Here is a 16010-nt window from a genome sequence, read left to right on the forward strand (position 1 = left end):
AGTTTTTCTAGACTTTGTCAGGATGTCTCATTTAACCACCAACATGATCTGGCTTTAAATTTTAAATAAGGCTTTGTGTTTGTCAAGTGTGCTCTCTTTTACTTATTTTTACTTCCTGGTTCGTCCTGCTACCAGCCAAACACAGAGAGGGTCCACTTGAGCTCAGACAACTAATATTTACTCATTAAATATGGTGATTTAAACTCTAGTTCAGATGGGATATGTTGACATATTTTTTTCTGTATTGAATGGTGGGACAGTTGGTAGCCATGTTGCCTTGCAGCAAGAAGATACCGCGTTCGAATTCAGTGGCATCCCAAGAACATTCTCATCGGGATGGCCAGAGAAAATTTTAGGATGGCACAACTAAATGACCAAAAAAATAAATAAAAAATCACATACATAGATAAATATCGAGTCCCGGCCTGAGTTCGCATATTCTTTCTGTGGATGCGTTGGTTCTCTCCAGGTACTCCTCCCACCAGCGGATCAATGTGTTACACTGAGCAGCTCGGAATATGAATGTCGTCTGTATTGTAAACAATAGCAGAGATATAAATAGAGCTGATATCTATTGGATTGTCTTCATTTCTCAAGAACTCAAAAAGTACAAAAGCTGTCAATAAGAAAAGTCATAGCACCCACCTACAGAGATTCCCACACTGCTGACGAATCATCAATAACATGCAACACCGAAGGAAGACATTCACTGGGTTGCAACTAATATTTCATTAAATATGCAAATTTATGATATTTTTTAAGAAAATACCTTCATGACATTATACATGGTTCAATACATGAACTACATATGTGATACAAATGGATGTGCAGCTTCAGGAGTATGAAAAAGGCACAGAAGAAGAAGATAGATAACATGGGTGTAGTTGCTGTTTTTAGCGCTGACGCTGAACAGGAGCAAAGAGCTGAAGCACTGAGGCAGCACACAGTCACAGTTCAATATCCATGTGGAAGCGAGCGATCCTAACCGAGGGCAGACGAAGCACGACTCAATCACAACTCAGCTGAGAATTAAACTAATCCACAAGACGTCAAGCAGTGACAAAGAAAAAAACTCATGATGGTGTTTGTTTACGTCTCACAAAGGTTTGCATCACATTTTCTCACCTTCAAACCACAAAATTCATTTTATTGGGATTTTATATGGTGGATTAAAAAATATCGGTGAGCTGGAAGAAAAAGTGTCCCCTGTTTTTCCAATTTAGAAATAAAAATTTAAATTTTACAGCCCCTTTTAGTCTGATAACCCAGAATGTTTTACCACATAAACTGTTTTACTATGAAAGCTAATAAAATAAAACAAAAATGTATTTAGATTTTCAGAGTTTAGGATTAAAGTTAAAAAAAAAAAAAAAAATTGTAGAATGAGGTGAGCCTTTTCTATAAATATGGAAAATGTATGTAGCATAGTTTGAAGCTAGTTGCTTTTGAAACCCTGTTGCAGGTTTTACATGTGAAAATATGGAAAAAAACCTCTCCATTTCTTGATGAATCCATAATCAAAAACATTTCCGTTTTGGTTTTGCGAGAGCCACATGTTTCTCTGGAGCCGCAGGTTTCAGATCAAAGCATGTTAAACTGTTCCAGTCCAAACTTTAGATTGAGTAAATCCAGACATTCTCAAAGCTAATAGAACAGGCAAAAACTCAGAGCTGGTAGAGACAAACCTAAAAGACCCGAAGCTGTAAATCTACAAACCTCTGAGCCAGGAGCGATAAATCAGTTTATCTCTTTGTGTTGCTATCACATAAAATCCCAACAAAATACACAGAAGTTTGCCGTTTTAATTTGACAGAATGTGGAAAAATTGTTTCCCGAATACCTCTGCACAGACGCTGGAACACAAACGGCTCCTTTTTGAATTGATCATTTTCCAGTGCTGTTGGCACAATTATTGAACAGCTAACCGCTGGACCAGCAGATAATATTTATCACCAACTCCATGAACAAAAGTTGGGTTTTCCTATTTCTAAACTTCTGCCTACAGCTCTATAACTAAACACAGGCAATGCCTTGCTAAAGGAGGACTATTGGAGGTCCAACTGCTGGTGTCTTCTAAAGGTTAATCTGATAAGGGCTTCTGACTAGAATTACATGGGAAATAATTAGGCAAATATTTTTTTTAAAAGAAAAAAAGTCAGTAAAACAGAAGAGATGAAGGAATCGGAGGGTTCCCTGTTGGAGCAGTTAAAGTCTGAGTGATTGTTGCCGGTTTAGTGATGTGTATGCATCTACTCCTGCTGGGGGGTCGGGGTCTCGTTGGCGTTGTTGTCGGTGATCTTGTTTTCCAGCTCGTCGTCTGACAGGAGGTCCAGGGAGGTTCCCTCCACCTGCAGCGCGCGTCGGCCAGAGCGGCTGGTGGAGAAGGTGACGGGGCCGCCGCGTCTGTGGGATGAGGAGGAGGATTTGGAGGTGAACACAGGGAGTCAGAAGGATAAAAAAAAAGGTTAATATATTACCCTACTTCTTTTTCGCTGTTTTTATTATGGGAGAAAATTACGCCAGAAACTGGCCGTGGTACGGATGATATACCCTGAACTACTTTGTGGAGGATCAGAGTCAACTAAGAGCTCCAAACTGTGTTTTTCAGCATCCCAACTCTCTCATTTGAGTTTAAATTTGTCTGTATGTCATATTTTCTATGAATCTAAACTGTATTAGATTTTAGATCAATCAATTGGTGTACAGAGAAAGAAGGAGCAACATTTTCAGGTGACATATTACTTTAGCTGAATCATTGACGTATTGCTGCTGCTTCTGTTTTCTGTGTTTGTGGTTGGTGCACCTTTGGGACTCGTCTCTGTAAATGTTAAAATATCTGTTTCAAACTTCCTCTGACACCAACAGGAACGTAATTCTGTTTCACATAGAAACCCCCCCCAAAGACCCTCACAAGTAACGTCTGTGGAACACCGCCTTATGATCCCTCTTTGCTTTCTTCTTCTCTGACATCAAACGTGAGGAAACAGGAAGTCTACCTCAGGAACACCACAGTCCACAAACTTTTTTAGAGACTTTACATGAGCTCTAAAGTGTAATCTCTGTGACAGAATCGTCGGTTGTAGTTTTACTCTTGAAAATCACAGCTTTTATTTTAGCAACGGGAACCTCTGTCCCACATTTAGCTCCATTATAAGGAGCTTTATTTGTAATCTAATAGCTACAAAATATAAAGAGAAAAATGGTTCCAGACAGTCTGACAGAGTTAGAGGTTTTGAGGGATTACAGGACTTTTTCTGCATTAATGCATCAAGACTTAACTCTGATTTTCATTAAACTCAAGTAGCATCAAACAGGCTGTTGGTTAATGAATTAGTAAGCAGATAACAGAGGGAGCTGTTATTTTAGATGCATTCGATGAATAGGGAAAAAAAATTGTAATTGATGATTCAGATTTTTCAGTATTTGACCTGCTAAATACCAATGAAAGCTGATAAAAATGAACCAGTTTTGATCCCTGTACTTCTCCAGACCTTTTTATACTGCGTAGGGCCCCTGGGAGTATCAAGTGACTGTTTTTCAATTCCATAACTCCATTTTAGACTCCAAACCGTGGATCTGCCAGAATAAAATCTAAGGTTTCTCTGTAAAAAAAGTTTCCCTGCCTGCACATTTTGCACCAATGCAGGCAGAAGCAGCTCTAAACATAAAGCTCTGCAGATACAAACAGATTCTGCACCTGAGTCGGTTCTTGAGGGTGTGAACCTCGCGGCTGAGGCCCTCGCTGGCCTCTGTGGCGTCGTCCAGCTCCCTCTGCAGCTTCCTGCGCGAGGCGTTGGCCCGGGTGGCCTCCTCCTCCGCCTCCTCCAGCTGCCGCTTCAGCTGCTTCATGCGGGAGTTGGCCTTCTCCAGCTTCACTCAGGGAAGTGGAAGAACAAACGAGTGAGACAGCGACGGCCAGAAACCGCGATGAATCGCATCGGCGGTGTCATCAAAGGCAGACATACTTGCTCTTTAAATTGATCACCATGGCGACGTTCGTCCTCCACCTGCATGCAGACTTCTTTCAGCTTCTTCTCCGTCCTTCTGACGATCTTGTTGGCCGCCCCCCGCTCCCTTCAGTGAAGCACAGCCTTATCTTAGCCGGACAGATCAGTTGTCAGTGAAAGGAAAGGAGGAGCTACAACGGTCGCCCACCTGGCTTCCTGCTCCAGCTGCTCCTCCAGCTGTGCTATCTTGGCCTCCAGAGCGGTGATGGAGGCCTTGAACCTGTTTTTCACCGAACCCTCCAGCTCGCTCAGTTTGGCACGCAGGTCCTTGTTCTGACGCTCCAACTGCTGCCGGGCGTTTTCGCTCTTCTGCACCGCGCTGCGCTCCGCGCTCAGCTCCGTGGTCAGAGTGTCCACCTGAACGGAAAAGAGGACGAGGACACAGAGCGAGAAAATTTTTTTTAAAAGGAGGTAAGAAGCAGGGCATGCTGGGAAAATGAAACGTTCTTACATGTTTAATGTAATGTAAGGAGTACCTGCATGTTTGTTTTCCTGAAGCGGTCGTTGAGCAGCTCCATGTTGCCCTGCTCCTCCTCCAGCTCCTCCTCCAGCTGGGCGATCCGGGCCTCCAGCCTCCTCTTCTCATCCATCAGGGCGGCTCTGACGCACGGAGAGTTACACATAAAGTCACTTTACGAAGCCTCTGATTTTCAGTGAATTTCTAACCAAAGATCACCATGTCCTTCCTAGGAAGTCAGTCAATTTGAACTGAAACATTTCTATGACTGACCATAAAAAAAAATGTAGGGCTACAACTAACGATTACAGTAGTTAGCGATAGCAGCTAACAGCTGATCTGGCTGATGAATCGCTTAATCGGGTTTTAAAAATGGCATATTCTACAAATGTTTCGTTTAGGTGATTTTTGTACAATATTAGAAATTAGATAGAAATAAATGAGTTTATTCCTTTTTTTAATGAAATGTTTCTATTTTTAAGTATTTATTTGTCTGTTATCTTATCAGCTTTATCAAGAAAGACCAGACATGCATATATAGGAAATAAAAACTAAATGAAAATAATACAAAATAAAATAAAGGAGCAACTTTCTGTCTTCTGATTTTATTTTATGTAACTCAATATATATGTATATATTAAAAATAAAAGAGGCAACTAAACAAATATTTTAAAAAGACAAATAAAAATTGAGACTTTTAAAAATATAACTTTCTCTGACAAATTGTTTCACTTAAAACAAGGAAAATGTCTTTTTATCAGTGAGAAAATCTGCCAGTGGAACTAGTACTGATGAATTCAACAATTATTAAGAGCAAGCATATTTATCTTGCTGAAAAGTTACTTTTGATTTAGTTTTCTCTCATTTTGGTCTGGTTTCAACTAGAAACTAGTTGCAGTGGCGAGTGTTGATTTCACCTCCCAGCAGTGACATTCATTTCGATAATTATCGTTACTGAAAACGATAATAATCACAATCATTTTGTTGAATTTTATTTTGCCAGGCGTTCTCTTACTTTCCAGAGGTGCTGTTGGAGATTTCGTCCTGCAGCTCGTCTCGTTCTTGCTCGGCGTGACGCCGCCCCCTCTCAGAGGCAGCCAGGTCCTGAAAACGAGACCAGAGATTCTGCAGCACTTTGCTTCTGTCGCCGTAACACAAAAGAAGGACAAATTGAACAACATTTCACCAAGCAGACGACATAGAGAACTCCTGACCTCATGCAGCTGAACGATCTCGGCCTCTAGGCTCTTCAGTTTCTTCTCCGTCTCCTTGGACAGGGCGAAGATGTCGTCTCTGGAAGCTCGGGTGTCCTCCAGCTCCCTCTGGTAGTCCTTCATTTGAGTCTGAAGGAGACAAAATGTCATGAAGACGACGTGTTCCTCGCCGTTTGATCGAATGCGGGTGAAATTGTCACCTGTAACTTGCGCAGCTGCTTAATGGCTTCGTCCCGGGCCTTGTTGGCGCCCTCTATGTGTCCCTCGATGTCCTTCAGGTCCATCTCCAGCTTCTTCTTCGCTGCTGCAGCCAGAGCTCTCTGTTTCCTCTCATCCTCCAACTCGGCTTCCATTTCTCGCACCTGCAGCCGACGCCATTAAAGTCATCAGGAAGAGATTAAGGAGTTTGTGGATTTTTACTTCAAGTGGATATGGTTTTGTTTAAATATTGGCTACATGTGGTAAAGGAGTGAAGAAATTATTATTTTATTTATTCTTTTTTATGTTGTTTTTTTAACCATCAGTTCTATTGTTTTCTGAGACAGGAAACTGAGAAGCAGTCATGTTTTGTTTTTAATTTCTTGTTTCTCTGACGTCTACAGCAGTGTATGAGGATTAATGTAGATAGAAAAAATCTGCCAAAAAAACTCAGAAATGTTCCAGAAAAAACAAGCAAATTTCTGAGTTTGAAAAGTTGAAACTTTGCCAGAAAAAAGTCAGAAATGTTGAGATTAATCTCAGAAATCTTCCTGGAAAAAAACCCCATGAATTTTTAAATTTGAAAAGAAAAAAATTGCTTGAAAAAAAATGGGAAATGTTCAAAAGTTTTTAGGTTGTTTTTTTTTCAAAAATAACATTTTTTGGACTTTTATTATTTCTTATTTCTATTGAGATTAATCTCAAAATTTCAGATTTTTTTGGCAGACTTTTTACTCCTCTTCTTTTTCTTTATCTACAATGTCACAGATGTCTGAGCTGAAAGGTGAACTCAACATTTTGTAAAACACTATTGAGTATTTTGACGCTGGAAGACAAAAAGATCCCCATAAATATGGATTTTAATTTATAGAAAACTACACAGACACCGGCTTAAAGTAGTTGCTGTACTTTCGTCAATGTATGAGTGTTACTTAAAAGGAAGTAAAAATAAAATAATAAAAAAAAGAAAGAGACAAAGTGAAGATATGAGCTGGATTCCTGGTTAATAAGAGAATTTTTTTCCCCCCTTGATCAGAATGAATATGTGTTCTGTTCGTCACCTGCTTGACCAGAGCTCTCTTCTTCTCGTCGTTCTGGTCGTCGCGACCCTGCAGGTCTCTCTCGTATTGGGCCTTCATGGCCTGCATGTTGACCTCCAGACGCAGCTTGGCGTCCTCCGTGGCCTGCAGCTCGTCCTCCAGCTCCTCCAGCTGAGTCTTCATCTCCTCCAGCTGCTGCTCCAGCGTGCGCTTGGACTTCTCCAGTTCGTGGACCTGCAAAGAAACCACCCCCAAAAAACCATGTGAATAAAAAAAAAAGTAAAACAGCAACATAATTTGCTCCAAAATCTTTGCTCACGTTCTTGCCGACGTCGTCCTTTGAGCTCATCAGGTCCTCCATTTCGGCTCGGAGCTGCTTGTTGATCCGCTCCAGCTCCTCTTTGGCCTCCAGCGCCTCGTCCAGAGCTCTGGTCATGGACAGAGCTTTGGTCTCCTTTTCTCTGGCCTCGGCTTCGGCGCGGTCCCGCTCCTCGGCGTAGCGGGCCGAGATGCTCTTCTCCTCGGCCAGCATCTGCGGATCAGATCGGGGATTGTAATTGCCGGGGCAAACTGTACTCTGAGTTTACGATTTGTGGAATTTTAAATATGATTCTCAAGCTCATTTTCCAGAAGAAAGTTTGTGCAAAGATGTCTTCAGCGCCTAACTTGTCAGTTTTAACCCTGAACATCATTTGCTGTGTGTAAATATTTTACGGTTTACGGTAAATAGTTTACGGTTTAGGAAAAAGTAAGAAAGTTCAAGGGGTATGAATACTTTTTTAAGGCACTGTATGAAACCCCACAGAAGTTCATATCACAACATCTTCCAACCTGGTCAAACTTCTTCTGCTTCTTCTCCAGGTTGGAGACGATCTGCCTCTGGTGATCCAAGTCCACGGTGAGGTCATCCAGTTCCTGCTGAAGCCGAGTCTTCGTCTTCTCCAACTTCTCAAAAGCAATGGTCTTCTCCTCCAGACGCTGGCTGGAAAGCTCCAGGTCCTTCTGGAGCTTCTTCTTCGCCTCCTCCAGGTTTTCTATTGTTCCAACGTCGTCATCCAGCTTCTTTTTGCTCTCCGACAGCTGCAAACACACACACACAATCAGAGTCAGAAGAAAATCCATCAACATGTCGCAGAAATCTCGCACCCTACCTGACCCTGGACGCTCAGCAGCTGCTTCTCCAGGTTCTTGCGGGCCTCCTCGTCCTCCTCTTGCTGCTCCTGCAGAGCGGCTTTCTCCTCCTCCAGCTGCCGGATGCGGCTGCTCAGGTTCAGCTTCTGGCGGGTTTCCTCCTGGAGAAGCTCCTGTGTTGAACGTACATGAGACTTTAGTCAGTTAAAACAAGAAGGACTCAAGAAAAAAATAACACGTAATGTTGAAATCCTGAGTCTTACCTGTGTGTCTTGTAGCTGACTCTCCAATCCGGAAACATCTTTGGCCATCTTGATGCTCTTCCTCTCTGCGTCTTCCAGCAAGGCCAACACGTTGTCCAGTTCGGTCTGTGTGGAGAACCAGGTGATCTTTTTTAAGCATTTTGACTCACATGTAAATAAATAAGGAAAAAAAAAAGAAGAAATAACAAAGATCTATTTCAGTTTGTGTAAAAATCAAGACAATATTTGAAAATGGTTCAAAATAAGTCCATCATCGCCACTTGATCTGAACATTGGCAGCAAAAACAGATCAATGTAAATGTACTTGACTGCTTTAAAGGTTGAATGAGCCTTTTGATTCAAATCCAAGTCTATTACGAATGTAAAAATTCCTAAATATTCCTAGATATTTCATCTTTTGTTGTTCCTTGGAATGTCCTGATCTGATTCCAGGTATCCGATCCGGTTCCCGTTCATGGCATTTTCAAGTGATTGGTATAAAAGTCCATGAATGAACTCAAATCCTGACGCCTGTTGTTGATTTTGTTCATTAGATTCTACGTACATCAGCTGCACTTCTGCTGTTAGTCATTGAGCCTGTGGCAGCGTTTTGTAGCCAGTTTGTTAAAATAACAACCTTCATTTAGCAATTTAGCAAACCTATTTGCACGGTTTGCTAAATTGAGCACCAAAGGGAAAGATGAGACATTTTTTCATATTTAGGATCACTAGATCATGGCAAGCATGGTTTGGATATCCTGAAGATATTTCAGAATATCAAACAATCACAATGAGTGTAAATATAATTGTTTAATAACTTAGCATTTCCCAAAAAAAAAAGATGTCTCCCTTACTTACCCCATGTATGGGTTAAACCCGACTCCACCCCTCACTTACCTTTTCCTTCATTAGATAAAAGTAACTTTTTTATATACACAATTCATCAGGCACAATGACTTTTCTCGGGTGCTATTTCAAGAAAGTACGACAATTTCAACTTTCTTGTAAGACCCTGTTAAAGGAAAAACAATAATAACAATAACAATAATAAAACCTTTTTGACAAATTTCCTGCAAATCAGTCATTTTAAGCTGCAACAATCAAAAATAAACCATGGTAACATCCTGAGGGACTGGATGAGTCAGTCACCTGCAGCTTGTGTGTGCGTTCAGCCAGCTCGCCCTTGGCCCGCTCGCCCTCGGTGACCCGGGCCATGAACTCCTGCAGCTGACCCTCCAGCTTCTTCCTCTTGTGCTCGGACTCGGTCTTTGCTTGCTGTAAGGTTTTCACCTCGTTGGCCAGCTCCTTGTTGGCACTCTCTTGGCTCTGCTTGGTCTTTTCCAGGTTAGTTTTGAACTGGATAAAAAATAAAAATAAAAATAGAGATGTTAAATGCTAAGCTAAAATGCGTACGTTTATAAAAGCGTGGCGTTAGTCTAGTACCCTCTTGGCCTGCTCCAGCTGCTCGGACAGCTCCTCCAAGACGGTCGCGTGCCTCTGTCTCATCTCCTGAATCTGAGCTTCGTGGTTTTTCGTTTCCTCTTCGATGGCTTTCTTCAGCTCTGCCACCTCCTGCTCACGCTTGGTTCTGCACAGAGCAGAGACCGGGTTTAAGAGTGCCTCGCCACGATTAGGGAGAATGGAAATTAAAACAGAGGAGGATGTTACCTGAGCTCCTGCTGCGCCGCGGTCGTATCCAGCGTGTCCTCCAGCTCCGTCTTCAGCGCCTCCAGCTCCTCACTTAGATCCCTCTTGAGTTTCTCCGCCTTGTTCCTGGCCTGCTTCTCCGACTCCAGGTCCTCCTGCAGCTCAGACAGCTGGGCCTGCAGCTCCCGGATCTGCTTCAGGGCGTTGTTCTTCTGGTTGATCTCCTCTTCTCCCCTGCGGACGAGTGACGGAGAAGATGATTTATTTTAGCTCTTAGCTTTTCACATGTTGATGTTGGAAGAAATTTTTAGGTGCAGGTATATCCCGTCCTACAAATGATCAAGAGTACACTAAAGGAATGATATGTTATTGCATGTCATGCTTTTGGAGTTCTTATAAAAAAAAATTTAAAAAATTCTATTTAATAAAAGAAATTCAGTTATTTATTTGCATCTTTTAATGTATTTCTAGTATTGCATGAAAAAGGCTTAAATAAAAAACCTGCAGAGTTTTTTTTATCTGATTAATCGATTATCATCAAAAATAATCGACAGATTAATCGATAAGTAAAATCATTAATTGCAGCCCTAATTGCCCACACATAAACCTTAACAAGGTTTAGATGACTACAAAAATTTAGATTAATTTGTTTTATATATTCAGCTGAACAAATCTTTAGATTGGGATTTATTCTGCGTCTCCCACCTGGTTTGCATCATCTGCTGTTCCTCCTCCTTCTTGCTCAGCTGAACTTTGAGCTCCTCTATCTGGGACTGCAGCTCGCCTATCTGGTCCTTGAAGTCGGACGTCTCTCCGTCCAGCTTCCTCTTGGCCTTCTCCAGCTCCTGGCGGGTTTTCTCCTCTTTCTTCAGTCTCTCTAAATGGTGATTAGAACAGCACAGAGGCTCAGGAAATAAGAAATTACAAGTCTTACTTCTTTAATCTCTGCTTTATTATTCAGCTTAGCTACTTACCCTCCAGGTCCACCATCATCATCTCCTGCTTGTTTCTCATCTTTCCCAGATTTTTGGCTTTCTCCTCCTCCTCAGCTAGCATCAACGTCATTTCATTGATTCTGTCTTCAACCAGCTTCTTCTCCTGATGAAGCAGACAGAAAGCTTTGGAATGAGTCTAAATATATTTTGATTTCTAAAAAAAAAAAAAAACAAAGTTTTTTATCTATTTTAAGCTGTGGCCTCTCGGTCTCTGTGACCTTCAGGAACTTGGAGTTCTGGTCCTCCAGCACCAGAATATCCTCTTCATACTTCTTCATCTTGGCTTCAGCTGTAACTTTCTCAAGCTGAAGCTTCTGCCTCGCAGCCTCCTCCTCATCCAGCTGCTCTTCCAGGTCCTGCAAACATAAATTACAGCAAATACAGTTTTGTTAGCAAGCATTTTATTATTTAGAACAAAATCTGATCAACTTTTTCACTTCCGATACCGATATCTGAGGTTCAGCACTGGTCGATACTTATACGATACAGAAAAACAGAACTGAATTGACCTAAAACATTTCATTTTTTTAAAATTCAGACATAAATGTAATGAATTACTAATGTATTTGACAACTCTGCACCAGTACAGCACATTTAAATACAGTAATAGTTTGACGAGCTTGGTCAAACATGTAAAAACAACTTTAATTTATTCAGTGAGTTCAATTAAGAGCAGAACAGCAAATGTAAACTTAATAACAAACTGAATAACAAACTTAATAACAAACTTAATAACAAACTAGCAAAAACAACAGGTTGACGAATTTAGTCCAACATGTGAAAATAAAATGCATCAAAGATTCTTTCAAAGGTTTCAGAAAGTGAAATTAGGAATTTTAAATATAATGTAAAAATAAATAATAAAGCATTATGTCGCTCAGAGCACAAAGCATAGAATTAGACTGAATAGATCTGCCCTCATGGGCATGTTGTCACAGATACGCCGACTTTTTTTCGATATCGGGGCCGATACAGATATTTATATCAGATCGCTGCATTTCTATTCATAACCCAGAACTTCATATTTTCTAATCCAGGCCTCCTGGACACACACCTGGATGTGGGACTGCATCTTCTTCTTCTCGTTCTGGACCCCCTGGCTCCTCTCCTCCTCTTCCTCCAGCCTGGACTCCAGGTCATGCAGGATCTCCTCCAGCTCTTGCTTTTTGGATGCCAGTCGCGCTCTCATCTCCTCCGCCTCGGCAAACAGCTCCGTTTCCGCCTGCAGCTGCTCCGCGAGGATGTTCTTCTCTTCCATTAGCTGCGCAGAAAAACAACGTTAGACCCTCTGATCCGCACGGGAGAGCAGAAATAGACATGAGTTGAAAAACTCTGGAGCCAGGCATAGGAAAAACATAGGAAGAAATATTTAGGGAAAACCTTCGGAATGTGACTTAAAAATAAAATCTCGGATTTTTTTGTCATACTAGATCTGATTTTAATTGATTTCATTTATTTATTTTTTGCTTGCTTTCTTTCTAAAAAAAATAAATGATGCATTTTTCTGTTATTTTTTGTTCAATTACCAGAATGTGATCATAATATCAGCAGAAAAAAGACGCAGTTTCACCAGACAAAAAAAACACCTTCAAATTGTAAAAAAAATGTTTTATGGGAAAAATAAAATGCTTATAGAACCTTATAGAACAGACAGTAGTTTTATGATTGTTTCAAAAGTCCTGCTACTGATAATAACTTGATGCTAATAGGTTAAAATATTCAATATTTCTAATAAGCGTTGAGCAAAAACTTAGTACTCTGCTATAAATAAAACTTGCACCAAAGTAGAACTTCACAAGATGCTCAAAATTCTTCATTTTAGCTTTTTGTTGTTTTTTTTTTTTGTGTGTGTTGGAGTTTAAATAAAATTACGACTTTATTTTGGTAGCGTTACAATTGTGTTCATGTAATCTCATGACCTTATTCTTGTAATTTGAACAAAAAAAAAAGTTGCCAGGCCGTAATATTCTGTCCTAATATTAAGGTCCAAATAAAAAGAAGCTGTAAAACCCACAGTAAAGATGGCGGCCATGGGCGTGCTGACATCACTCTGAACTATGGAGACGCAACAAGTTCATTGGTGAAAAAAAGATCTAAAAATGTAGATTTGAAGACTTGAATTTGATGTTTATAGACATAGAATCTGACTTATCTTCAGCTATTTCTCTAACAGGAATGCGTGGAAATTTTAAATTCAAATGCAGGCCACACTTTTCAGACTTTTTATTAGTTTAAATCCCTTTTTAACTGCAGAAGCATGCAGTGGTCTTACTACAGACTTTTAAAAATACATTGAAGTTTGTAGTTATAGTAATGAGCCAAAATGTGAGTAAATGCAGGGGGAGTAAGTATTTTATTTTATTTTTTTTGCAAACTGAAGATTGCATATGTGGTTGTAAATAACCTGCTGGTGTTTCCTCTCCATCTCCACCAGCTCTCCTTCCACCTTCATCTGCTTCTCCTTCACTTTGACCAACTCTTCATCTTTAGCCTGCATCTCCTCCTCCTGCCTGGTCACCTGCAGCAGTGGCTTCACCTGCAGTTACAACGTCAAAGACTTATTACAATACGTTAAAAACATCGCAGCTGAAAAAATTAAATAAAAAATCGTATACCTTGGTGAACAGCCTCCACCACTGCCAGTGACGAAGCTTCAAGTAAGCAGCACAGTTTCTCTGCAGGACCTTCAGGGCGCTGAGCTGCTGCTGCTTCTTAGCAAAGGATCTGAAGACGAGAAACAGTGAGTGAAACAAAAAATAAAACACCGGTTTAGGTTATATAGTTCACATTTCAACAATCCGGCCTTACTTGCGTGCCAGGTATCCTCTGCAGACGGCCTGGAAGTAAATAATGATGTCGGTGATCTTCAGGTCTCTCTCTTCCTCTAAGTGAGCCAGGACTCCAGCTCTGAAAAATATTTTGCTCTGGCCGATACGGAAGAGGTTGCCATCAAGCTCTAGTGCTTGAATCTACAAAAAAAGAACAAGTTGAAGGTTTTGTGAGTGACGTTTGACGTTTTTTTGTTTTTTTTAATAAACATTATGTTTAGATGTTTAAAGCCACTACCATTCGCTCGCACGCCTGCTTCCCGTCCATGAAACCTTTGGGAATGGCGTTGGGAGTGAGGATCTCATACCTGGACATGGAGCAATGTCACAACAGGAGAGTAAGAGACTGTAAATGAAAGACAACCATAGTGCATTTGTCTGATTTTTTAAAATTATTTTTGAGCATTTAAACATTAAAGCAAACTCTGATGCAACATTTCTACAAGAGAATGAAAGCTTACAATGGGGATCTCTTCATTATTTTATATTATTCCAAAAGGTTTATCTGTATCACGCATGCAAATTAAACAATGGATACAAAATAAGAATATTGTGTCCAACTCCAATAACTTCATTAAAAGCAGCAGCATGTATTAAAAGCTCATTTAAAATGTAGTAAAATAAGAAACTACATGGACAATGTTGAACCAACTCTTAATGCAGCCATATTTGTTTTCCTTCCATTTTGTTTCTTTCCAACACATCCTGATGTTTCTAAACTACAACACACACAGTCCCTGCTTACTGATCTCTTTGGTTTTATGTTTTTTTGTGACAAATTTATCAGGCAAGAATAACCTGAGTGAACACAAAATTTTATTTTCAGATGATTATTACATTTATTTATGGGAGAAAGTGCTCTTTAAAACAAATTGGTCCTGTGAAATATCAACATTTTCTTTGTTAGGTCAGATATGTGATGTGATAAACCACACTTTGTTGGTTAATCACGCCTGCAACAGCCAGGGTTAATTAAGAAATTACCAAGCTAGAGCCTTTTGACGTAAAATCAAAGACACTAAACCAACAATAGGCATCACTATTGAGTTCGGTAATGGACCACGGTGCTGTTCATTTAAAAATGCAAGGACTAGAACCACGAGCTTATATGAAAAAAAGTCTCTTAAGTGATGATTAATAGTAAAAACATAGGAGAGCTGAAACATTACCTCTGTCTGAACTCCTGGAAAACGATCCGATTTGGGAATCCCTGTCTGCAAATACGGATCCCCTCCAACACGCCGTTACATCTCAACTGGTCCAGAACCAGGTGGGGGTCCAGCTTCCCAGCCTGGAGGAGACGGGTTGTATATTTAACTTAGTTTGTTTAGTGTATTTCAGACAGGATTGGAAAATAAAAGGGTAGAATAATTCCCCAAAATATAACATTGGTAAATAAAAGTAATACATATAAACAATGATTTCACACCGTTTACAGAACACGAGTTTAATGTGCTTGAAACAGGTCTGCAACTAACGATTATTTTAGATACCGATTAACATTATTAGATTCTTTTCTTCTTCTTCTTTTGCTCTTTTCTTTGGTTATTTTGTTTGTATTTCCTTTAAATTTACGTAAATCACTTTGAAATGTCTTGGTGCTGAAAATGTGGTATATAAATAAAATTAATCAATTAATCTGTCAATTATTCTCACAGTAATCGATTAATTGGATAAAAAACTGCCACTTTGTGCTGATTTTTCAGTTAAGCTTTTTTATGCCTTATTAGAAATACAATAAAAGATGCAAGTAAACAAATAACTCAATGTCTTTTATTAAGTAAGAATATAAACATGCTATCGCTTAAAATGCTGGAACGTAGCATTACATCAGTGCATGCTTGATCATTTGTATCAAAGGATCTGCAGGAATTTTAAAATGCTGCAAACATCGATATGTGAAAAGCTCAGTCCTTTCTGCTCGACTTATCAATACAGTGAAGGGCTTTTTTATAATTTGAAACTAAAACTATGACACTGAGTTTTGTGTAATAACAAGACAATTTTTTTTTTCTTAAATGCAAAATGCATAAATGTTCTGTATAATTTTAATTAATTACAGCTTTGAATATGTTGTTCTTACACCAATTGGGCTTTTTTGAGTCTGTATGCACCAATTAACAATGAATCGATTACAAAATTACTAAATTTGTTGACGATTATAACTGATTCATCACGATTAATCTGATTAATCGTTTCAGCTCTGGTTTGAAATGGAGTAAAATCAAGCATAAACCTATAAAATACAACC

The 16010-nt window shown here is 39.8% G+C and overlaps 1 protein-coding gene across 11 annotated transcripts in view; it reads right to left on the reverse strand.

The window, feature by feature from the left end:
- Nucleotides 1–511: 511 nt before the first annotated feature.
- LOC114160186 (myosin-10) overlaps nt 512–16010 on the reverse strand; it is a 64567-nt gene continuing 49068 nt past the window's right edge. For 6 of the 11 annotated variants that reach the window (XM_028042641.1, XM_028042646.1, XM_028042643.1 and 3 more), the window contains 25 exons: nt 14929–15050; nt 13998–14067; nt 13740–13900; nt 13547–13655; nt 13336–13467; nt 11986–12192; nt 11150–11287; nt 10911–11034; nt 10642–10813; nt 9958–10170; nt 9733–9877; nt 9439–9645; nt 8311–8415; nt 8068–8220; nt 7748–7996; nt 7236–7448; nt 6938–7150; nt 5879–6040; nt 5679–5807; nt 5480–5568; nt 4484–4607; nt 4156–4364; nt 3966–4074; nt 3698–3870; nt 512–2403 (listed from right to left, as the gene is read on the reverse strand). In XM_028042641.1, coding sequence (XP_027898442.1) covers nt 2250–2403; nt 3698–3870; nt 3966–4074; nt 4156–4364; nt 4484–4607; nt 5480–5568; nt 5679–5807; nt 5879–6040; nt 6938–7150; nt 7236–7448; nt 7748–7996; nt 8068–8220; nt 8311–8415; nt 9439–9645; nt 9733–9877; nt 9958–10170; nt 10642–10813; nt 10911–11034; nt 11150–11287; nt 11986–12192; nt 13336–13467; nt 13547–13655; nt 13740–13900; nt 13998–14067; nt 14929–15050 — 3882 coding nt within the window. In that variant the 3' untranslated portion in view covers nt 512–2249. The remainder of the gene's footprint in view (nt 2404–3697; nt 3871–3965; nt 4075–4155; nt 4365–4483; nt 4608–5479; nt 5569–5678; nt 5808–5878; nt 6041–6937; nt 7151–7235; nt 7449–7747; nt 7997–8067; nt 8221–8310; nt 8416–9438; nt 9646–9732; nt 9878–9957; nt 10171–10641; nt 10814–10910; nt 11035–11149; nt 11288–11985; nt 12193–13335; nt 13468–13546; nt 13656–13739; nt 13901–13997; nt 14068–14928; nt 15051–16010) is intronic. The other 5 variants (XM_028042638.1, XM_028042639.1, XM_028042649.1 and 2 more) reach the window with 1 other exon arrangement.

The sequence above is a fragment of the Xiphophorus couchianus genome, chromosome 16, assembly GCF_001444195.1.
Source record: "Xiphophorus couchianus chromosome 16, X_couchianus-1.0, whole genome shotgun sequence".
NCBI lineage: Eukaryota > Metazoa > Chordata > Actinopteri > Cyprinodontiformes > Poeciliidae > Xiphophorus > Xiphophorus couchianus.